Below are 24,979 nucleotides of genomic sequence, written 5' to 3'. Positions count from 1 at the left end.
GTTTTGATCCAGGCATGTAAATTACTTTCAGTTCGAAGAGGCTATTCTAAACCTCAGTGCCTTTGCACATGCGTCCACTCTGAGCTATTGATTTCCAAGCCTACTCATTCTTCAAAACCCTGCTCAAAGGTAACCTCCTTTGTGAAAACTTCCCTGACCTTGCAACTAGTGGCTTCTTCCTAGGTTTTCCCATAGCACTCGGGATACACCTTCATTGGCACTTATCTGTACTTTAGTTTTTTATTGTCATACTTGTCTTCTCTCCTCTGTGCACATTCCTCAAGGGAGAGATCATAGCTATAGTCAATGAATGAATGAATGTTCATCTCATCAAACATATTGGGAACTTGGAGAGGCTGTGCTTTTTGCTGAAGGAGGTGTCCGAAATGTGACAGGACAGGCAGTCTTGGACACACAAGTATCTCTCCTGTGGGCTAGTTAGGAACACACTATCCACTTTCCCTGTGGTTTGCAAGAAGGCAACTCTGCTTCTTAAGTCATAGACTGAGTTTCTACACTTACATCCTACTTTGTGCATTGCATGCTTTGTGGCTCTTCTCCCATCTGGTGTCAGGAAGGGATGCCCTTCAGCCTTTCTAGGCTCCCCCAGGACTACCGAAAGCCCACTGAAAACGTGTGGAAACGCTAGGAACACCCTTCTGTACAGCTTGACGCTGAGGGAGTCCCCCACAGAGGGGCTGGCTTCAGGAACCCAGGCTGCTGTGACCTCCTGCAGGACATGTGGAAGAGTGACCCATATGGGGCCATTGACGTCCAAACACTAGCCAAGGCTAGGCCTTCTACGGAGAGAATCAAATGATCTCTCAGAAAATTCTCAGGCCTTACCTACATTTCCCCATGCACCCCACCTTCAGGTTCAAAAGAAAACAGAGACAAGCATCTTTGACAAAGCCCAAGAAAGAACCCTCCAGTCAACAACTTCATAACCTCATGTTAGTAAGTCCTTCTTCTGGTCGAGCCTCTATCTTTGCCCCCACCTAGCTGGAACATCTTCTCCAGTGACTAGGTTCATCATCAAATGGTTTGAATCTTTCTTTGTAAAATGCGTTGCAGAGAAAATCTGCAGTGTTTCCAGCATTGTGGTCCTAGGCAACTTGACCAAACAATTTTAAAATGTTGAGTAAAACTTTACAAGAAAAAAAAGGTTTGCATCAGTTAGTGTATAAACTGACTTATATCCACCTAAAACTCAGATGTTGAAGTCTTAACCCCCAATGTGATAGTATTTGAAGATGGGGCCTTCAGGGAGGCAATTAAGGTTAAATGAGGTCATAAGGGTGGGGCCCTAACTCAATGGGATTGACACCCTTATAAGAAGAGGAGGAGACACCAGGGAGTCTCTCTCTGCACATGCTCAGAGGAAATGGCCTTTCGTCCTGTGAGGACACAGGGAGAAGGAGGCCATCTACACGGAGGACAGGGAGAAGAGAGTCCTCACCAGAAACTGAATTTGCTGGCATCTTGAAGTAGACTTCTAGCCTCTAGAACTGTGAGAAAATAAATGTCTCTTGTGTAAGCTACCCAGTCTGCTATATTTTTGTTATGGCAGTCTCAGAAGACTAATATGGTAAGAATACACAGAGTCCAAAACCCAGTTACTGTAGGGACCCAAAATGTGACTCAGAGCATGAATCTGGCTTTGGCCTTGAGAGCATTTTAAAAAAACTGGTGAAGTAGAGCTTTGGCTTTCAGGACCTTGACGGAAAGAGGCTCTAGTGGAAAAGAGACAAAGGTCATGGGCCACCAAGGTGGGAGACTCTAATATGACACTCCTGAATAAAGCTGGGCTGGTTAAAGATGTACTCTTAGTATGAGGGTGAACTAGAAATAAGCCTATCTTCCTTCTCATCTGCTATTACTACCCTCTGGAAGGATCTGGAGGCCAATTGTTTATCTCAGAACTTTAGAGACCGATTGGATAGAAAACAGAAATGCCCCCTGAGACTCCATTACAATAAGTCTTCCTTCACCTGGGTTTGCCGCCTACAGATTAATTGGGTGGTTTTAAACCTTCATACTGAGAATTTAGTCTGAAGAGTTTTCCAGCTGGTAATGCCACCAGGCACTGGGAAGGTACAAATGTAAACTCTCTCTGGAAGAAACCACCTTCTACCATTTCCCCAGAAGTTTATCATTCTAAGCATATAGTCAAAAGCTATACAACAAAGAAGGAAACATGGTTCTGGGGTAAGAGGTGAGAAACAACAGACAACAGAATCTAACTTGCAAAGATTTCAGATATTGGGATTAACAGACACAGACTATAAACTAAATATGTTTAACATATTTAAAGAAATAAAGAAGGATCTAAAAATATGAGTAAGGAGCAAGAGATTATAAATATGAAAAACATTTGAAAAAGAACAAAATAGAACTTCATAAAAATGAAATTATGATATCTGAAATTAAAAGAAATCTTCAGTGAATAAACGCAACCGAGGTTAGACACAGCTGAACAGAGAATTAGTGAACAGAACGAAGATGAGAAAATATGATAGAAGAAACACAGAAGATAGAGTAAGAAAGATTAACATGCCTTGTTAGACTTCCAGAAGCAGAAAAGAGAGGGAATAAAGGAGAGGGAACAGTTGAAAAGATAATAAAAGAAATGATTCATAGATTCAAGATGCTTAATGAAATAAAGCAGGATACATACCAAAGTACCCACAACTAGACACGTGATAGTGAAACTACAGAATACTAAAGATAAGGAAAATACCACAAAGGCAGCCAGAAGACTGTCATACAAAGCAATGGCAGTAAACGTACAGTAACATGAGAAGCTAGAAGACATTGGACTAATATTTCCACATGCAGACAGCATATAATAATAACCAAGAATAGGATATCTAATGAACAACAGTGTTCTTTCAAGAACAAGGGGAAACAGGCATTTTAAGACAAATAACAACTAAGAAAGTTTGTCATCAAGAGGAAAATAAATTTTAAAGCACGTGCTTTAGACAGAAACAAAGTAATTCCAAAGAGAAGAACTGATATGCAAGAAGGAAGAGTGATCAAAGTAGCAGTAAATATGTCAATAAATCTAAATGGATATTGGTTTTATTAAACAACAATGACTTGTGAGCAAACATAAAATACACATATCACAGAATATGAATTGGGAGGGATTAATTAAAGTCATAAGACCTCTGACTTTTCAGGAGTAACATAAAATTACTATTTACATTAGCCTTTATTAAGTATGAATATTAATATTTTAGGGTAACCCTAAAAGAACAGAAATGATTGTATAATTTTGATAGTCTAACATGTTCCCTTACAAGGTAAATTGGTTTTTAAAAATCCAGCTATACACAAAAATCATAAAGCATTAAAAAGTGCAAAGGTTGAAAGTAAGAAGATTTATTACACAAAAACCAAAAGAAAGCTGATGTAATAGCTGGGAAAATAACTTTCAGATCAAAACATTACTACAGATAAAGAGAGTCATTATATAATCATTTTTGAAAAAGTTCAATTCATCAGCAAGATATGTAATTCTCCACTTGCAAGCTCTAATAACACAGTCCTAAAATATATAAAGCAAAAACGGAGACAACTTCAAGAAATAACAGAAAAAATCCACTATCACAACGGGAGGTGTTAATATACCTTCCTCTGCAGTTGCCTGGTCAAGAAGACAAAAATCAATGAAGATATAAAAGATATAAGCACAATTAACAGGCTTGATGTAACGGACACATTAGAACACAAAAACAGCAAAGTACACAGTTTATTTTTTCAAGCACACACAGAATATATGTGAAAAATGAGCATTTCTAGTCCAAAAAGCACGTCTCCATAAATTTCAAATGAGTCAAATACAGACAAGCTCTGACTACAAGCTTTAGAATCAGTAATGAAAAAACAGCTGAAAAAAATCCTTTGTTTGGAAATTAAGAACTACTTCTAAATAATTCATGGATGAAAGATGAAAGAATAATAGAAATTGGGAAATATTCTGACCTAAACTATAACAGATATATTACATGTAAAAACCTGTGGGAATGTAGCCAAAATAGTTCTTAGAAGGAAATTTATAGTACTAGATGCTTAAGTAAGATTGAAAAATAAAGAAGTAAGCATCAAAATTAAGATGCTAGAAAAAGAATAACAAAATAAACTCAAATGTAATAGAAAGAAGGAAATAAAGATGAGAACATAAGTGGATGAACTAGAAAATAAATGTATCAAAACAAGCATTAACAAAATCCAAACTGTTTTTTTTTTACAAAGAATAATAAAATGTGAAACTTCTGGCAATATTGATTATAAAAAGATACAAAATAAGAAATGAAACACAGAATAAAAATACATAATAAGAGATAGTACACACAACTTTATAGTCAATAAACTTGATAACTTAATAAAAAATGGCCTCAAGAAAAAAATAGATGATCTAAATAGTTCTTTAGTTATTAAAGTATTAAATATATAGTTTAAAATCTTCCAAGAAAAGAACATCAGACCCAGACAGTTTTGCCGAAAAGTTTCACCAAACCTTCAAGACAAAAATGATTCCAATCTTCTACTAATAACTCCATAGGGCAAAAAGAGAGGAAACACTTTCTAAATCATTTTATGAGGTTAGCAGTATCTTGACAAAAAAATCTGGCAAGGGTAATATGAAAACAAAACAAGACAAAACAAAAACTAATCTCACTAACAAAATAGAAGCAAACTACTATAGAATATATTAACAAATCAGATATAAGCATGTACAAAAAAGATAATACTCAATGACTAAGTGGGGTTTATCCCAGAAATGCAAGGTTGGTTTAAACATTAGAAAATCAACCAATGTAATTCACCACACTAAGAAAATAAAGAAGCAAATCATATGATGATATCAATAGATATAGAAAAGTTGGTTGATAAAACTCACCATCCAGTCACAATACAAGCTCTTAGAAAACTAGGATTAGAAAGGAACTATACATTTTACAGAAAACCTTCAGCAAATATACTCAATGATGAAGAAGTGAAAACATCGATAAAACATCAAACAACGACAAGAATGCCCCCTCATCACAACGATCTGACATTACACTGGGGGTTCAGGCCAGCACACTGGGACAAGAAAAAGAATAAAGAGATGGTACGCGGATTGGAATGGAAGAAACAAAACCATCATTTTTTGGCAGATAACTGTCTTCTGTAGAAAACCCAAGATAATTCACAGCAGGTAAAAAATGAAATTTTGAAAGATATGATTTATATCAGCAACAACAAATAGAAGATATCTAGGAGTAAATATATTGAGAAATGTACAAGGTCTGTAATAGAAAAAATTTACACAAGTTTATTGAAAGTCCTAAGTAAACAGAGCGAGATACCACACTTGGGGACTGGAAAACTCAGTGTTACAAGCCTATCAGTTCTTCTCCAATTGATCTATAGTTTTGGTGTAATTAAAATAAATATTCCAACAGGTTATTTTGTGGATCTTGGTAAAATTTATGAGAGAACAAAGGGCATGTCACAGGAAAAATAACTAAATGTGAACTAAAGAGGTGAAAAGACGCATATAGCAATGGAGAAGAACACATCCCAACAAAGAGGAATCTTGGGGAACACAAAATTCTGAGTGTAACTGAGGAAGAACATAAACAACACAATGATGTTTATATGAAGTTCAAATGCTCGCTTACTAAACAACGTGGTTTCTTTTTATGTTTAAAAGGTTTTTAAGGAGACACATTTACATGTAAAGTATAAGGGAAAGCAGAGGAATGATAAGCATACGCTCAACATTGTGTTTACCTGAGGGACAGGGAATGGAATGGGACTGGTGAGAGACACGCATCACGAAGTCAACTGTGATTTGGCTATGCAGGTATCTGTTGTATTGATGTTCTTTGTGTCTTATTTGATATTTTACAAATACGTTTTTTTTTGACTCGATATTTAATAAAAAACACTTTTTAAGAATTGTCTGCAGAGAATGTACCCAAAGCAAGGGCTGGGTTAGAAACTCCTGGTAGACCGACAGTCCCCCACCCAGCCCTGGCCACAGGACACTCGGCACCCTCCCCACGAGCCTTACCTTGGCGGGGTTGAGTGCAGTGATGATCCACACACAGTGTGCGTTGTTGTCATACTGAATGGGGAAATTGGGGGAGGTGATGATGCCCGAGGGGCCTCGCAGGTGGGCATCACACATGCGGGCTGCAGAGAGGAGAGGAAAGACACGGCTTTCAGTTCACACTAGGTCCACTTCCATCCGTACCTCCCACCCCCACCCAGCCCATTGGAGACTGAAATCTGTACGATCCCACACCAGACATAACGTTCTGCTTCCTGTTTGCTTCCCCCATAGTTCTCAGCAAGCTCAGACAGAAGTCGCAGTTTCTGGAGCACAGAGGTGTGGACCTTCTACTCTGTAGACCATGGTGGACTTCCATGGGCAGCCTAAGCAACCTCCGTCCCGTGAGGCAACTGGGACCCAGCGGCCCATCTCCACCCGGAGGGTATGGGTTAGGAATCCTCTATTGAGCAAAAGCAACGTGGGCTCCAGGCTCCTCTGGGCCTGCTAAGCTGCCCACCCCTTGTTCTGCTGACCTGTCTGTGTTTCCCCATTTGCTCTCAGGTCTCCTCAAGTTGAATCTCAGGGCGTCCTCAGCAAGGCCACCCCATTAGGTCACAGAGTGTCTGTGCCCAAGGACTCTGCCAAGGCCCCCAGCTCAGCCTGGTGCCAGGCACCCAGGGTGATCTCAGTGCCAGTGAAGGACTTCCCAGTTCCTTCCCCACACTCAGCACGTGCCTAAAACAGGCTTTTGACTGGAAGCGTAAAGATTCAAGGTCAATTAGAAGAAGTGCTCTACTCAAGTAGATATAAAGTGTTATCAATCACAGCTTAATTTAATTAAGCTCTTTAAAATAGCTTCTAAACTAATTAGATTAAGTAGTGATTGATAACAGTTAAGGTGCTACATTGTATCTAGGTGTTTGCCTTCTTTAAAACCCTGTTCTGTAGTTCTAGCCACTTCATTCTTCAATGTTGAGTGCTCCGCTATTTTAATAAAGCGTTCTATCAGCCTGTTCCGTTGCTTCCCATATGGCACTTCATCCTAATTGTAGGCAAATGACCCAACAATAAAGAAATAGTGAGCAAACTCAACACGCCTAAGTAGATAAAATGAAAGTGGTCAAACCTGGTTTCCTCTGATGGGGCAAAATATCCTAGAGCTCCTCTCGGTGTGTGGGTAGGGCCATGATACACCTGTCCTAAGAAGCCTTTTCTCGGAGGGCCTGGGAAGCACTTCCCACAGCTTCCAGATATAATTCATCTCTTCCCATTTCATGAGCTCATTCCTGCACTCACTCATTGCAGCATTTATTGAGTGGTGTTTACGGGTCGGGCAGAGCGTTGGGAGAAAAATGTCTAAGACACAACGCTCCTCCCTGAAGGGCCACCGGCAAGAGGAGGAAACAGGTATGAAAACAGTTTGAATCAAGCAGAGCAAGTGTTGTCAGAGGGTTTTCTGCAAGAGGCTGCTGGGTCAGAAGTGCTCCTTTTTCTCTTCCAGTTCATCTCCTTCAGTGAGGACGTTTCTGCTGGTGGGTCTCCCCAGTCCTGCACCTAAAGGATCTTCTCCCTCATCCTGAGCTCAAATGTCGGTTGAGTCAAGTTTGAACAAAGCCCTAGGGGAACCCTGTCCTCTGTTGCTCTTGAGGGCATCTGATTGCTCTTGGAATCCTGTGCTAAGAAACACTTAGATTCACAGATTGATGAGACAACCAGGCCTGGAGGCAACGGCCATGGTGAGGAGAGCACAGGCCGTGGGGTTTACCAGCTTAGTCTTCCGGGTTTTAAGTCTACTTGCTGGTTTTTTAAGCCTGGGTAAGTTAGAAAACCACTCTGATTCTACTTCCTCATCTGTAAAATGGGGCTAGTGATATCACCTCATCGAGGCATGGTGAGGATGAAGTTATAGGAGATAATGGATGTGAAGGCTCACTCAGGATGTGGGACATCATCAGTGCTCAACAGAGGAGAGCCGGGACTGTCAGACTCCCAACGCCATGTTCATTTCATTTTGCTATGCCCGAGACTTCTCTCAAGGCCAAAGATCTTTTTTCTACCTTTCCTGAAGTTTCTTCATGTAGGATTTTTTTTTCTTGTGACCACACTTGAGACTGACAGCATTACTAAACAAATTACAGTAAGATCATCAAAATTCAAACCATGATCCCAGCCCACCTTTGGGAGGACCTGTGGGTTCAGAACCCCTAGCCCTGCAGGGAATCCTTACAAACCTCCCCCAGCACATTCTGCCCCTCTTCTGCAAAGCCAGGTTTTGCTGCCTTAAAAGCCCTCAGCTTCAGACTCAATTTATCCTGTACTTGTTTCCAAAAGTTAGATGGTATTTGGGGTCTGTTGAAATATGTTGAAGGTAATTAAAGAAAACAGGTCAAAAAGGCATTTACCACTTTAACAGCTTAGAGGAAATTAATTAAAATATTACAACTATTGCAACTATTTCGAGGCCCTCATATATTTTGAGGTGCTCCATCCACTGCATGCTGCAGCTCCAACTAGGTTCAGAATGGAGCATGAGCTCCTTCTTCCCTCTGCTCTGGGCAAGGTCAGGGAGTCTGTGGACAGGCTGACTTTCTCCTGAACAACCAGCTCCTGGGCTCCCACCAACAGATGGATAGCATCTGTGTGGCTGCAACCCACACAGGCTGGCAACACGGCAGATCTCAGACAAGGTCTGAATAAATGAATAGACACGTGTTTATGTTGCTCTTTTCCCCTTTTCCCATGAAATGCTCTGCTGGGTAACTGGTGGGAGACTTCTCTGGGCCCTTCCACCCTTAAGATCTGCAGCCACTCTCTCTCTTCCTCTGGACCTCACGACACCACAGAACAGTATCAGTACTCCAGGGGACCTTAGGGGGTCACCACCTGGACCCACAGCCAGTTCTGGCACCGAAACAACTTGGTACCAAACAGGAAATTGCTTCAGATGGGAGTCCCCTTGGTCTTCTGTCTGCTCCCCCAATCTTATTCCCACACCGTTCCGTGCTGCCTTGCCTTGCTTCTCCTCCTACCACCTGCCTCCTCATCCTTTCCAGTCCTCTGGAACCACATCCTCATCACCAAGTCTCAGGCAAACAGACCTGACTTGCATCTGTAACATCTTTCAGTACCTCCTGCTCCAACTTCTGCCGTGACTGAAGCCCGTCTCCCACTCCCACGGAAGTCCGTTTCCCACTCCCAGGGAAGCCCGTCTCCCACTCCCAGGGAAGCCCGTCTCCCACTCCCAGGGAAGCCCGTCTCCCACTCCCAGGGAAGCCCGTCTCCCACTCCCAGGGAAGCCCGTCTCCCACTCCCAGGGAAGCCCGTCTCCCACTCCCAGGGAAGCCCGTCTCCCACTCCCAGGGAAGCCCGTCTCCCACTCCCAGGGAAGCCCGTCTCCCACTCCCAGGGAAGCCCGTCTCCCACTCCCAGGGAAGCCCGTCTCCCACTCCCAGGGAAGCCCGTCTCCCACTCCCAGGCCACTGCTTCCTCTGTAGCCCTCTGGAGTGGAGAGCTTTCTCCCACCCTCCAGTATTTTGTCCTGCAAAACACTTGCTGAACCCCTGGAGGAACTCTTCTTTGACCTTCACCTAGATCTCACTCTACTGATACCAACATTTTCTCCCTACCCTTCAGTTCCCTGTCTTCTCGGTCCTTACTCAACTTACCGTGCTTCCCCGAAAAGAAGACCTAACTGGAAAATAAGCCCTAGCATGATTTTTCAGGATGACATCCCCTGAACAGAAGCCCTCATGTGTCTTTTGGAGCAAAAATTAATATAAGACCCAGTCTTATTTCCGGGAAAACATGGTAGATCCCATGGTCCACCATTACGATCCTTTTCTTGCAAATCCACCCCCCCGCCAAACACCCTTGCTCCTTTTTCCTTTCATCGTTTGCCTGGAAGACATCAACTGTGGATGAACCTCTCCACTTACATTCTCTAGACATGCCCCCATACAGTCGAGCTTTTCTGGAGAAAAATCACATGAGGAGGAAGATAGACATCATTACAAATGCATGATTACACCCCTCAGAAAATTCTGGCTATTCCCTAGCAACTCTGATATTTAGCTCTATTAAGCTCACTCCCCCACTCATCTCAAAGACTCCTCCAAGCCTTCTACATGCCCCTGGGACCTCTTTCCTGCCCCTTACTCTTACTTGTCGGCTTTGCTTCAATCTTTCTGGATGCAAGAGGGGACATGTGGCAGGCACACCCTCTCCCTCATCCCTCATTCCTGTGCTTATGTACTCATCCCTTCAGTTCCTTCGCTTTTTAGAGGCAAGCCCCCTCCTCATGAGATATGGTGCCCCTGCCCAAAGTCAACCATGGCCTCAGCCACGCCCAGGGTCTTCTGTTCTGAGACCTGGAGAGTCCATCGGGGAGATCGATCTTAAACTCCATCGTCCTATTCTCTTCCCTGCCACCTATGCACCCAGCAGAGTGACTTTGGTCTCTGTGCACCTGCTGCCCTAAATCACAGGGCCCTCCAGCCCTCTGGCTCTCTCATTTCTCGCCATATATCGATTCCCTGCTGACCCTTCTTTCGCTACCCAGGATGGACCTCAAGACCCTAACCAATAGCTACCTTAACACTCTCATTATCTGCCTTTGGTTAATTCTACCTTCCGCTTTCTCTAGCCCTCATCCCAGGTGCCTGGGTCCTGCCAGGAGAACATGGCACCACTACACAGCCATGGTTTGCCATGGTAATTGGAACTTTGGCCCAAGCAAGTCCTCTCCCATGTCTTTGTTCAGTTTCCTCAATAATTCCTTACAGGGAAAACTTCAAACGTTCTCCACTGCTTTGACCCATGTAACCCCAGTGGTTATTTTCCCATCTTTGTTGTACTTGACCTCTCTGGAGGACATGACCCTGCTGGCCCTTGGTGAAACACACATTCACAGGCTTCCACAGTGCCTCTTGGCTCTTCTCCTACCTCTCTGACGGACCCTTCTCAGCTTCCTTTCTGGCCATTAACTCCTTAAAAGTAGTTGTTTAAATCTGGGTAAACAGTATACAGGAGTTCTTTACACACTTGTTGCAAATTTTCTGTGAGTTTACAATTTTAAATCAAAATAAAAGTTATGAAAAAGTGGGAGAGAAGGAGTTGTTCTATGTGGTTCCATCTAGTGTACTGACTCTGAAGGATGTCCAGGTGTGATTTTCAAGAAGTAGGGGAGAGCTTTGGAATCAGGGTTTGGACTCCAGCTCGACTGATTAGCTTTGTGCCCCTTGCAAGTTGGCTGACCAGTCCAAGCCTGAGCTAAACATAAAATATGGGTATTGCCACTTTCTTCATAAAGAAATTATGAAAAAATGCCTCCTGCAATGCTTTATACAAGTATAAATAGCTCAACAAATGGGAGCTTTATCATTAGTACATATATGTAGGTAAGGGACTAAGGGGGCAATGGGGCATGCATTCTAGCATAGTCAGTGAGTTACCTAGAGAATAACTACAGAAGAGAAGAGAGGAGGGTAGGTGTAAGAGAGGAGAGAGGAGGGTAGGTGTAAGGGTGGAGCAGGGATGGGGAACGGGGAGGGAAAGAGGGAGAAGGATGGGAGGGGAGGGAAGAGGAAGGGAAGAGGGAGAAGGATGGGAGAGGAGGGGAGGGGAGAGGAAGGGAGGGCAGGGGAGAGGAGAAAAGGAAGATGAAAACCAAACGCTGAACATTAGTGTTTAAGGAGTAGGCTCAGGAAGCTAATCCTATGAAGCCCACCAAAAAGGAAGACAGTCACCTGTAATTTTCATGGCATTTAATTCAGCCGGTTTGTGCCATATTTCCATTTCACTATTTTATGAGGAGGGAGAAGATTCAGAACATTTCAGTAATCTGCTCTGTGCTACACGATATGTTAATAGCAAGGCTGAAACTTGAACTTAGGTCTCAGGGCTGAGGCTGGTGTTCTAGCCACCAAAACAATCTTTAATTGTACACCGATATATATATATATATTTTATATATATGTATATATAATATATAACATATATTAAACAACAATCTTTAATTGTACACCGATATATATATTATATATTTTATATACATATATAACATATATATTTATACAGCAAATAGTGGGTTTCTCTACAAAGGAAAAAAAATAATGTATTGCTGTTTTCTGTTCATTACCTACTTTGTGACTCCGTAACTGTAAGTGTCTCATCTGGGGCTGGTACTCAGTCTCTATTCTCTGTCAACCTCAATTTGTGGTCACAAGAAACCAGGTCTCCTGGTTGTCAATTTCTTCCTCTTCACTCTGTCAGTGGTTTACAAACAGTGTTCCCTGGAGCCTCAGGGTTCCTCAGAGGGGGCTTAGCAGCTGCGAGAGAAGAGGGGAGGGGATAACTCCAAATCCCCAGCCCCTGCTTCAATGAGAGACACTCCACTTGCATCTGTTTTATTTATTGGGCGTCTGAAAAAGCTTATTTTAAAATATTGGCCTCCATATGTAAAATAAGCCTGGTAAGCCCCACATTATACTACTCTGCCTCTATCTAAGGCTGAAACAGAATTCGTCTCACCGTGTTTCAGTGGCCCTCAATCTCCTTTGAATGATCAGAATTTTCTAGGAGTCAAATCAGAAGCTTATTTCTTTAGGTGAGGGTAACAACAGAAAGACCTGTGAATACCTGATTTCAAATTCCAAAACGAGGGCACGGTGCCATATTGTTCATTCATTTCAATCACTGATTCATTCAGGTCGTCCTTAAACATTTGTCGAGAACCTATTATTTGCCTGGCCTCATATTTTAGTGCAATTAACTGTGGAAAATGAATATTTAAAATCAAATCATAATTTAAATGCATTAGAGGAAAAATAATACCACTGTGTACGGTGGTGAATCCTTTTAAGAACGTGATCTTTTGGTAACCAGCTTAGTAGAGGAGCTACCCTGGAATTGAGTTTTATCCCTTTTCAGTTTTAAAGTGAAGTTCACTGAAAACTCAAAATAAGAGGTTGTAAGAGAAAAAACTTTTAAAACTGCCAAAATAAAAGGACCCTTGAATCTAACGTCTATCTCAGCCCTTGGCCTTCAGGGGAGCCCAGGACAGAGCACCCAAGTCAAACCAGGAGCCTTTGCCTTCTCCCTCCTTCCCTCGCAATGGCCTATGGGAGAGAACAAGGGAGAGGGTGAGCGGCAGGCAATGAACCTGAACTGAGAATCCCTTCTCCACCACAGTCAGTACTGGTCACTTCCTATCACATGGCTTATTGGAATTTTGCCATCACTAGGCAGAGGAGGTTTTGTTTTCCCAGTTCACTAATGAGTGCCCTGTGGCTAAAAAAGATGAAGGAACCCGCCCAGGGCTGGCAAGCTAATAAGGGGGCAGAGATGTGATCTAGATCAAAGTCTGTGTGCCTCCCAGACCGGGTGATTATAAAATGATTGGGCAAGACAGTGAGGGAACAGGTGTCTAAAAGCACCCGTGGCCCCTAGAGGCTGTGGGTGTGCTGCCAGGCTTGGGGAGACTGTACCGCGACAGTGCTGAGCCATTTAAACCAAACGTGTGCGCGGAAGTCTCACAGACATGCTGGGGTGTTTCTAAAGGAGCCTTTCAGGTCCACTGCCTCATCTAGTCCTCGCCGAATGTCATGAAGTAATGTCATGACCCTCTTCCAGGTTCCTTATCAATAACAGGCTTTTAGCAGGAAAAAAAAGAAAAAAAGAGAGATTCAGAGGGGAGAAGAAACTGGCCCAAGGACAGCTGAAAAGTGGTTATGGCTACATTTGAGCCCAATTCTGCCTGGCAGTGTTTTCCTTGATTTTTCTGTGCTTCACGGTGGCAGAGGATGGAATGAGAATGGATGTGAAAAAGCTTAGCCCAAGGCTCAGTTAACAGTATGGCGGAGAAATCAAGAGTCCAGTGGGTCAAAATCACTAAAGGGACTTGAATGGGGAACATGACACATCTGGAGAAAAAGATAAGCATATTACTCAACTGTGAACTTCCTTCTGAAATACCAGTCCTTCCTCACCCTGGGCATATTCATATAAACCACCACCATTACTAAGAGAACAATCTACCACCTATGGAAAAATCACGGACAGAGGTCAGATTTCATCACCGCCTAAAGGCACTGTTATTCTGGCTCCTCAAAACAAATTTTAAAATAACAGGGTCGCACACAGAGTGCCTTGGTCTTCAGCTTTGGTAAGTCTATGTATGCCTCTACACGGCTGGTGTCTGGCTCCCTGGAATCAGAGTGACACGCTATTCAGTTATTCATTCATTCAGTCATCCATTCAACACATGCTACTGAAGACCTACTATGTGCCAGGTTCTGTTCTAGGCAGTGAACAAAACAGAAGTCCTTGCCCAACAGAGCTTACATTTCAGCACCAGGATATTTCTTTTCTTGCCTAGCACTCCCAAATTTAAAAAATGCTTCCATATCCACAACTTCATTTGACCCTCACATTAACACAAGATGGGTAGGGTCGGTACCATTACCTACCTTTACAGGTAAGAAAATAAGCCCAGGGAAATCGGTGATTTGCCAAATTGCAGGTGGCCAGCTAGTGGCAAAGCTGACAGTTACACCCAAGAATTCTTTTTTTATTTGATTTTTAAAAAATATTAGCTAAGTAGCATCTTTGAAATAATATATCTAAAACTAGTGGGAACTCAAAGTATGTTATATTAATTGTGGATCATGGCCACTTCAAAGTTGAGTGAGAATGAATAAATCTAAGGCTTATTTGAAAGACGTTCATGACCCTCTTCCAGATTACCTATCAACACATTCAAGAAGGGAGTGGTCTCAGCTCCAACCTTGTCCCTTCCTCAGTGTAGTCTGTGATCAGAGTTGTCCTGGACCCCTTACTCTGCATGAATTTTACTGTGATGCACGTGGGTGGAGAAAGTCAAAGAATCTCCTTGTTAAATGGAAAGGAATCAGAATGTAATTTTATAGTGAGCAATGTACCTTCTCTTCCAAAGGGGCACCAGAAATAGCAACTGCTGGTTTTGTTTACAAATTCCAGAGTGAGTGTTTGCTCTTGCACCCAGAACTGAGACCTGGTCACGTGTGCAAACAGTAGAAGAAGAGAGATGTATATAGAGTGTAGGAAATTAAAAGCCGTCTCCCGGTGCCCTGGGGGATGAGGCCAGGGGCTGCTCTACCACAGGAGCTGCTGCTGCACTGTCCTAACGATAGAATACACGCAGGTCTGCTACGACTTTCTGGGGGGTGGGGGCTCAGCCAGCCCAGCCTTGGTTCATGTGATATTTGGGGACATACGTGGGTTGCACGGCCCTTGAGAACAAGACGCCCAGGTGTGGGGTTAGAATAGAGGAGCTTTTGAGACCATGGTCCACATACTTCTGCTTAGCTAAGAGCGTCTTTAGAAGTTCAGATCTTTATATTGTTGAGTATGTGGAAAGAAACAAGGGCATAAAGATTCAGGGTTCACGACGTACATGTAGTAAAATGGAGGGATTAAAGGTAACATTATAAGGGTGACTTCCTCTGTGCAATGAGCTAGCAACCTGCTTCCTATGTGGCTTCCCCATTAGCCAGTAAGGTCCATGGAAAGCAGGGGCCCCACCTCTGGATCTCCTCATCCAAGTAAAAGCCTTGATACAGAGAAGGTGGTAAATAAATATAAGTGAATTAGTAAATGAATGCAGAATCCGAGGCCTGGGGAGCAGTGAGAGTGGGGTGAGCCTGTCTGGATGAGAGCCCGACCCCAGGCTCTAGGAGCTGGGCTCTGTCCTCCAGGCCCAGCCTAGCTTTCTGGCCAGTTCCCCTTTCCTAGGGCACCCTCACCTCGGCAGACGGGCCTGTGGTCGCTCCAGGCCGCAAACATGTCGCTCACTTTCATACAGGTGATCCGCTTGGACCCTTGCAGGTCATAGCCCTCATTGCAGGTGAACTGGACGCTGGAGCCTAACCTGGGAGACAAGGTGTGTTAGGAGCTCAACCCCTAGGCCTTCCCGGCACCCTCCCCACTGCCTGAGTCCTTCCTGCTTCCAGAAAGAAGTACCACACCAAATTTATTTCTCTTCTGGCCCTGAATCTCTACTATTTTATCACTTAAAATCTCCCTTGGAAGGAATATCTGCTCTTAACCATTTTTTTTTTTACCACTGATTTTAGGATGGAGTTAAAAGGTGACTTTGTGAGCAAAACAGAAACAGTAATCCTCTGAAATAAGTATCAATTAGAACAGCTAAGAGTGGGTGGATAATACACATAAACTTGAATGAAAATGGAGGATTATGGGAAGGTGCTAGATAGTTAGAAACTTTGCAAAATGCACCATCTCAGGGCCCTAGGGTCTCCTAGATTATCGGTGGCATGAGCTACCTGCTGGCATGTCATTGAGGACGACAGCAGCGCTCTGTACTTGGGTATAAGTGTGCCGAGTGACACTGGCAGTCCACAGCCCTCCCCTTCCCCTTCGGGCACAGGCACTGTTCCCAGGACTGGCCCAGGAAAGAATGGCTCTTCTCTGGAAGGCATCTGTCCTGTATCTTCACCACCCTCTGCATTCTACCTCCAGGAAGGCCAGCCCCTGTCTCTCTCCCAACAGTGCATCCCACCCTTCTTGCAATTAGGAAGTTTCCCGAACAGATCTTACCTGAAATCCGAGCCTAGTCTTTTGCCCCTTTCAGGTATGCCAGGGTCTGGACACATATTATGCCCTTGGGACACACCAACCTGAGTTACTACAAGGCAAAAACAGCACATATAGAGATGGATAATCGCAGGAAGGCACCAGCCCGGACAGTGTCTTAGGGTGGGAGGTGGACGCGGAGACAGAATGAGGCCCTGCTACGGTGGGCCGTGTTGCTGGGTCTATCAGACGTGGGTTTCCTGAGTGTCAAAGGTGGGGAGCTGCTTTTGACAAATTCCTTTGTGATCAAAGTCCCAGTGAAATTCATCAAGAGCATGTGGGCTCAGAGGCAGGCATCCCAAACAAATAACCACCCCATTCCCTCGTCCCACACCAATGGCCAGAAGTGGACGATCCACAGCTCCCAGTGACCTCCCCACACTGAGCTTCAAATCCTGGGGTGGCGATTCTAGATGAGATGAGCCCCCCCAACCTCAGCCCCAAATGGAGAAATGACTCAAAGAAAGTTAAACAAAAGGTGAATGTGTGATCAGAAACAGTAAAGAATGTAAGAGAAAGCTGCAGTTTGAAGAAGTTCAAAGCAGGAACTTTAGCTCAACATGGATATTTCTGTTGAGAAACCTCTTCCCGTCAGACACTTCTCAAGCCAGAGTGAGCAGTAACCAGAGCACCCCATCCCCGCTGCTCAATGCCACCGGCCAAGGGCACCGAGCAGAGATGGCACCTGCGCTGGTTCTGGCAGGTGCTGTGATGCTCTCACACTCGCCAGCCCCAGAATCCTGTTTACAAAAACCATGTACACAGTCATCTCGCCTAAAGGAGGAGCTTGGTCGGGGCGGCAGACATACACAAAGTTCGTTTTCTCCTCTGGCCCCTGCTGGTTCATTGTTCTTGAAGATGCTCATACTCATGACGTTGAAACCCCCTCACACCTCTGGATTCCTGGCTTTGGGGATTCCATGGGACCAGTTCCATGATCCCAACAGCACCCTCGAGACGAGGGATGACAGGAAGTCTGAGGTTCCCTGAGTTGGCCCATTTCCACCCCACCCACTCAATGTCCCACAATATAAGGAACGTCCTCCATCACTCATTGACCCACTCATTCTCGCACATGAGAACACAACAAGCATTAATTGAGCACCTACTGTATACATGACCCTATTTTGGATACCATAGGAGATGCCAATGTCAGATGTCAGACTATGACCTCTGTCCTCAAGGGGCCCCCAGTTGAGTAAAGTTATGAAACACGGAAACAAACTATAATACCACAATGGGGAAGTAATGAAAAATGCAGGTACAGGGAAATTCAGAGGGAGGACCCGTTTCATATTGCTGAGAGAAGCATGAAAGGCTGCCTGGAGGAGGTGACATTCAACATGGATCATCAGAGATAGTAGGGTTTGTATACGCAGCGACAGAGGAATGGGAGTTCAGGCAGACAGATAGGCACTGGGAAACATGAACTGGGGTTGCCCAGTGTGACCAGAATAGGAGGGACGGTGCTGAGTAATCAGAAGGTGAGGTTTCAGAGGTCAGACTCTTAAGGGCTTCGAGTCTGCTCCTGAGAATGATGGGGAGCCACTGAAGAGTAGTCCTGAGAGGGGGAAGGGCATGGGAAGATCTGGATGGCTCCCAGGGAGGCCAGTTACTGTGAGATGAGTTAGGAAGCTTTGTGATTGGCCAGGTAAAGAGCAACAAGAGCCTGGGAGTGGGGACAGACATGAGGTTGTGGAAATGGATGTGGCAAAGAAAGAATCCACGGGGCTCATGGAAGACTAGGGTGTGGGGCGCAGGAGCAGGGGAGTTTGTGGCCTGGGGACCTGTGAGGGTCCCATTTTAGACTCACTGAGTCTGACGCTCATTTCTACAGGTAGAAGCCTGGTGTAGACTCTGTTCAAACCTCCGGGTACGCCAGGGTATGGTTGGCCCAGGGACCCTGAGGCTTTGGACAGACTGCATGCTCTGCCAGACGGCTGGTACCCTCTTGGGTGTGTGACAATGTCCTCAAGGCCTCTTGGTGAACCTCCCTTTCTCCAACATTCCACATGGCCAGACTGAATCCAGTCACTCCTATTGGACGCTTGTCCCCTACGCCCACCCCCTTCCTTGCCACACCTGTACTTCCGAAGCTTTCACATCCTAAACTTAACAACGTCACCATTCCCACCAGTCCAGGGGCCTCTAGGCTAAGATGGAAGTGCCATCTCCAAAAGCAGAGCAAGCTTCTGCCTCCGGGAGCCTCAGTGTTTTGCAAGCGGTAGGAAGGCAGGAGGTAACTGGGGTCTCCAGGATCTCCAGGGGGGTGGGAAAGAGAGAGGAGCCTCTGCTCTAAGATGAGGAGGCGAGCCTTGTGCTGTCCCTGTGGTTCCTCTGTTGGGAAGCCAGCCTCACGTGATCCGTCTCCACTGAGGACGTCTCAGCTTTTAGGCACTGCCTACGCCACCCTGCCCACCGACCACACCCATCCCAAAGTCCTTGCCGACGACCGCATGGGAACCACACAGCCACCTGCTAGCACGGTAACAATGATCCTGCCCCCTTTTCTTGCTCTCATTCAGTACTGACACCACCCAGTACGCAGACAGAGCAGGACGCTGACAGATGTGGCTGCATCTGGACCAGAGAGGAGAGACCATGGCGTAACCCACCCCCTGAAGCACAGCCCCTGACACACAGAGCAAACCCGCTGCCTCCCTTTTAATCAGCCAGCCTGAAGTAAGGCTCAGGTGCCATCCAGGAAGTCACCAGTCCAGCTGTGAGCCACTCACCCCCCCCCCCCAGTGCCCTGTCTTCCTGCGGGGACTGAGCAGACGACAGCAGCCCCATGTGGATTTCAAGGCTCCCCAGGAAACAAGGAAACTTAAGGCGTAGGGAGCAGTTTACTGCCTGAATTACGGAGGCAAGAGCTTTTCTTCCCTCTCTTGCTTTAATTCCAACCTCCACTGCCTAATCAAAACCAGCCGTTTATGTTTGTGGAATTAATTTGCTGTTGGCTACAGACTGAAGGAAGAGAAGGGAAGGTGAAACTTATCCCATGAGGACCCCTATGGCAAGGAAGAAGCCACGACATGCTCAGAAAGGCAATGCCTTCTACCCAACGGGAAGGCAGGCATGGCGCATGGGCGTTCAGAACTGGTGGCCGGAGGTACAAGGTCACCGTCTGGTGGAGGCAGTGAGCAGGGTCCCGGATACGGAAGTGTGGACCACTCCTTCCCTGAAGTTCAGGACATCTGTTCACAGGGAATTTGGGCACAACACAAAGGGCCAGACACCTGCAGACATTTGGTTGCTTGCCTCTGAGGCAGCTTAAGTCACATATCCATCCCTCTCCGAGGAAATCTCAAAATGGAGACCAGTACCTTGTTATAGAGAGACGTATATTGTTTCAAAGGATTTTTGCATTATTTCATTAGAAGAAATAAGGTTTCTTCATCCTGCTGAGGGAGCTCTGGGCACCTCTGGATAGCTCACGAAAACCATGGACCCCCTCCTCCCACAAAATGCACCCACAACATCACATGTCATTTTTACCAAGTTCATGGACCTCCTGAAATCCTAGGTCAAGGAAGCCGATCTTAGATTCAACAGCATCCTCGGGAGGAAGGAAGAGTAAGATTTTGCATCCCCATTTAACAGATGTGGAAACTGAGACGTTAGTGCCTGGGGTAACACAGTTACCTAAAGACACACTGGGATAAAAACTTGTTCTTTCAAATCTAGGCCGTTTCCTTAAAATTTGCCTCTGGCTCCAGCGCGAACTCTGAAATTAAACTGTGCCTGACTCCATTCACCTGGTTTCCTGTGGCTACAAAAAGAAAGCCTGTGAGGGTCACGGCCACGGTTGGAGCCTTCTCTGCAGACTCCTGGCCTAACCCTCAGCTCTCCCTGCTCCCTGCTTCTCCCCCTGCCCCCCGAGTCAAGCACAGATACAGGGCCCCCTGGCTGCCCTCTGCCATCCAGCCCTTTGGGGCACATTGACCAGAGATGATGGTCCCCAGAGATGAGGAGTGGTGCCCCATCTCAACAGGAGGACTTGAAAGACAAGAGAAAATCTCACACTCAGGCTCGGGTCCGTTGGGGCCTCAGGACCGACCTGCCTGGCCCCCAGCCCCGCTCCCCACGGCACACAACACAGAGCTCTGGAACCAGCGGGGGCGGCTCTCTGTCTCTCTCAGGAAGAACTTCCAGCCCCTCAAGAGAAGTGAGCACATGGAGGTGAGATGGAAGGAGACGGTCAAGAGGGAGAAGAGAAATAGAGAAAGAGAAGAAAGCAGAGGGTGAGGAGGAAGGAGGGAGAATAGTGGAGGGAGAGACTGAAGGATGAGAGGCAAAGGAAGGGAGGGGAGGAGGCAGTGAACCAAAGGCCAGTCATCGGGGACCAAGAAAGGCTCCCCATACTCACTTCCAGAAAGAAAACAGGGATCCTTGGAGAAAATCTTCTGCTTTCAAGACCAGCCTTCTGGAGTGGCCCAGAACCTTCCTGAACCCCTTCCTGTGCTCTAGCCCCAAAGTCCCTTAACATAGGCTCCAATCAGGTATTTTTGGGGTGACATTCCAGCCCATTCCCCAGCATTGGATGTCCCCCTTTTAATCTTTTAGACACCAATAGCAGGAACATAGAGATAATCTTCCCCATGCCCAAGCAGAGAGCCCAGCACTGCCCCATTGGCTCAAGGGACAGGACGCCCATCCTCTAGTCCGCTCTGCCCAGCCAGGTCCACAGACCCCAGTGGAGGTTACTTGGCATTTCCCTCTCTCCCCTTCCCAATCTTGCCTTGGGAGCTGGAATTGGGGCCCCTCAGCCTCCAAGGTCCCAGTTGGAGGTTACTGACTCCTAGATGAGGAGCCAGAAAAAGGACTGTTTTAGCAGGTGGAAGTGATTCAAAAGGAAAAATAAAGAGAGAAATGGAGCAGTAATGACTCCCTGGACTGCAGGTAGAATGGGAAGTGAGGGATAAAGAGAAAGGAGGGAAATGGGAGGAGCAGCAGGCCCAGGACAGGCCCGGGGGCTGCTCACTGGCCACGAGGTCAGTGTGTCCATGTGCAGAGCCCGGGATGGAGGGAAGCAGGATTGAAGGGAAATCATTCCAGCATCATATGGCTCCCCCACGGTCATAGCGCCAGCAGCTCTGACCTCGAGCAAGAGGCCCGGCTGGCGGGCCAGCGGGTGGACACTTACACACAGATGTCTTCTGGCTGTTATCTTTGCTTGGCATCAGCTTCACGCCTCGAGACTTCAACTCAATTTGCTTCTTGACTAGAGAGGAGGGAAAACAGTTTAAGTTATTGCCCGTGACTGGAGATGGGGGTCTCTCTAGAATGATCCCTCTCTTGGCTTAGGACTTCTACGGTGGGTCAAAGCCAGAAGCGCCTCTGGCAAGGCTATTCCAAGGGTAGCGTTCAAGTGCAGCAGGGTCTCAGACGTGGAGAATGAGCTGTTATCACTGCCAGTCCTCTCGGAGAGGCAGACTAGGTGATCTCCCATCTACCCGTGGAGCCCTGCATTTCTGCCCCCCTGCAGATTCAGGCCTGCTTCGTCCCTGAACCGGCCCTGAACGGTGTGTTAGATTGTCACCCTTCCTGTATCCACACCTTTGGCAATGTGACTTTGTCCTTCTTCCCATGAAACAGGTAGAGTATGTATTCTTACGCCTTGACTTTGGGTTTAGACATTGGAATTTTGGAAGCCTTGACGTGTCCAAAGATTTGAAAAGTGCCTATTGGATTAGGCTGGCTTCTGGCATCTTTGCCATCACTGGGAGAAGTCGTGGCTGGCCCAGGAGCATGGGGAACCTGTGGAGCCAATCAGCCCAACCCATACCAGCTGACCTCCTGTGGGCAGGAGAAGCTGAGCGCTGGAGGCCTCTAGGAGACGGGGCCTCATGCAGGTGGCGGCCGGATGGAGTGAACTGGGTTTTGATCCCAACACTAAGTCCAGTCTTCAGCTCATCAGGACTTGGCCAAATAGCATAGCCAGAACTCCACAACTGCAAAGGCTATTATTCCTCTGAATCCATCAACTTCCTCATGTCTGTACCCTAATTCCCCAAGGCCCTCTGCTGGCCTCCAAAGGCTTCATCCTGTCTCTGGTCAGGTGGCTTGGTATATCTGTTCAATCCCAGATGCCCGTGCCATCTCTCAGCTGGCCCCTGCCAGGTGACTCAGCCCCACTCAGACTGGTACTCAGCAGTGGTAGCAACAATCGTGACCAGGCACTTCCTATGTGCCAGGTCCTGGGCTAAGTGCCTTATGAGTTCTTTACTCATATCAGCATCCCTGACCCCTTTCTTTCCTCACACCCACACACGCTGCATCAGCTAATCCTTCCAAAGATATCCAAATGCAATCTCCATGTCCCACTCTCTACTACTTCTGCCCTCTGCTGCCATGGCCTCCCGTCTTCCCTCCGTGCCCCGTTATAGTCTGTTCTTAACAAAAGAGCCAGAGGGATCCTTTTAAAACATAAGTCAGACCATATTACACCTCTGCTTAAAACTCTTCAACGGCAACCCATCTCTCCCAGAGTAAAAGCCGGTCTTTAACAGCCCGCACAGACCAACCTGCCCTGCCCGTGACCTCAATCACTCTTCTCCAGTCACACAGGCCGCCCCCAATGTTCCTACAATATGCCGGGCATGGTCCTGCTTCCACCTGCCGGTTCCCAAGAATGCTCCCCTCCAGGAATCCTCATGACTCACTACTTTTTGCCCTGGGAGCCTTTGTGCAAACACCATTTCCTCATGGAGGCATTCTCTGACCACACCGTATAAACCTACACCTCCAACCCTAGCCCCCCTACCCCCTTCCTTACTTTATCTCCCTAACTTTCTAACACACGGTATCATTTGCTTAGTGATTTCTGTCACTGTGCATTGCAATGTAAGCTCCATGAGGGCAGGGATTTTTGCCTGTTTTGTCCATTGCTGTGTCCTCGATGCCTAGAATAGCACCTGCTATGCACGGGGCCCCGAATAATCCTTTCATTTGCTCCTTCTGTGCTCGACAACCTTGACCAGTAGTTATTGTACCTATTTGACAGGTAATAAAATCGGGGTTCTAAGTGGCTTAAGTGATTGGCTGTAGGTCACAGAGCCGGGAAGCAGCTGTTCTCTTGGCTCAGTCTCAGCATCTTCTCTTGAGACCTGCCCCAAAGCAATCCCTGAGACACCAGTAGCCCTTTCCAGCAGCTTCCTTTCCACAGCTCAGGCCCTGAACACTCAGGTACTCACTCTGTACTAGAGGTAACATGCCAATTCCAAAACTAAAGCCCACAGAGACCAGGGGCACAAGGGAGCCATCTCCCAGTCCCTCCCACCCCCTCTCTGCCTACATCCAAAAGCTCCCCGAGGATCTGTCCCCTGCCAAACTGCTGTCTAAGCTGAATGCCTGATAGAATGCAGTTACTACCAGAGTCGCTGCTTCCCAATAAGCATCCAAACCCTTTTTATAAATGTGCATTACTCTCCATGTGTATCCAGCAGGAAAATCTCCAATGAACACCAACATGGACCCATTATTAAACAGAGGGTGTTAGTCGGGGAAGATGCATTATTCAAGCCTAGCTGATACAGTGTGGCAGGGAAAGCATTCCTGTGATTCCGTCATCCGTCAGAGAGCAGGGCTGATCCCAGACCCATCAGAATAGTCTGAGATCTTCTCCCTGGTGCCTCCACACTGGGGTAGGGGTGGAGAGACAGGTCTCTATGACTCAGCATGGTCCATTCGTGGTCAGGTCTGTGGAGATGGCTTAGGGCACCAGGCCAATCCCCTAGTTTCAGGTTGTAGTGTCTACTGGAGGAAATGGGTGGGGCAGGGGGCCAGCGCACCACGGATGCTATTCCCAGGGGCAAATGCTGCTTGGGGTTTCCTTGTAACTGCTGAAGGGGGATCGTGGGATGCAGGTGGACACGAGGGTGTGGCTAAGAAAGAGCCCTTCTTCCTGTCTTCTGAAGGTTGCATTGGGAGGAGGTTCCTGCTACCCTCCTGTTTCAAGACCCCAGAAGGAATCCTTCCGATTTCTGTGTCCATCCTGTCTAATCATCCTCCCCAAAGAGGGCTGGCTAAGTTGACAGATTAATGCTTCATATTCCTTGGGCCACTTTTAGCAGTAGATGCCATCATCACGTGTCTCAAGCAGGAACTAACTTCTGTTCTCCTTCCTTTCCTTTCTACCAGGTACACAGGACAGAGTTTGTTAAGGTGACGAGAAGAACTGAATGAGAAAGGACCTGAGAAATTACAGGGGGCTCCTTGATGACGTTGAAACATTGTGACTGTTTATTCCTCTTAGCTGGGTCTGAGAGGTTGTGTCACCATGTGGTCTCTGGGCAG

At 46.3% G+C, this 24,979-nt stretch overlaps 1 protein-coding gene across 1 annotated transcript in view; it reads right to left on the bottom strand.

The window, feature by feature from the left end:
- The window catches only part of CSMD2 (CUB and Sushi multiple domains 2), a 579,318-nt gene that overhangs the window by 269,583 nt on the left and 284,756 nt on the right, over positions 1-24,979 (bottom strand). The window contains 4 exon segments of the mRNA XM_081055778.1: positions 6,071-6,192; positions 15,832-15,956; positions 16,646-16,733; positions 21,828-21,905. Coding sequence (XP_080911904.1) covers positions 6,071-6,192; positions 15,832-15,956; positions 16,646-16,733; positions 21,828-21,905 — 413 coding nt within the window.

Source organism: Rhinolophus hipposideros (genome assembly GCF_964194185.1).
Source record: "Rhinolophus hipposideros genome assembly, chromosome: 8".
NCBI lineage: Eukaryota > Metazoa > Chordata > Mammalia > Chiroptera > Rhinolophidae > Rhinolophus > Rhinolophus hipposideros.
Note: the sequence above shows the minus strand (reverse complement) of the source record. Positions and strands in the feature narration are given on the sequence as shown.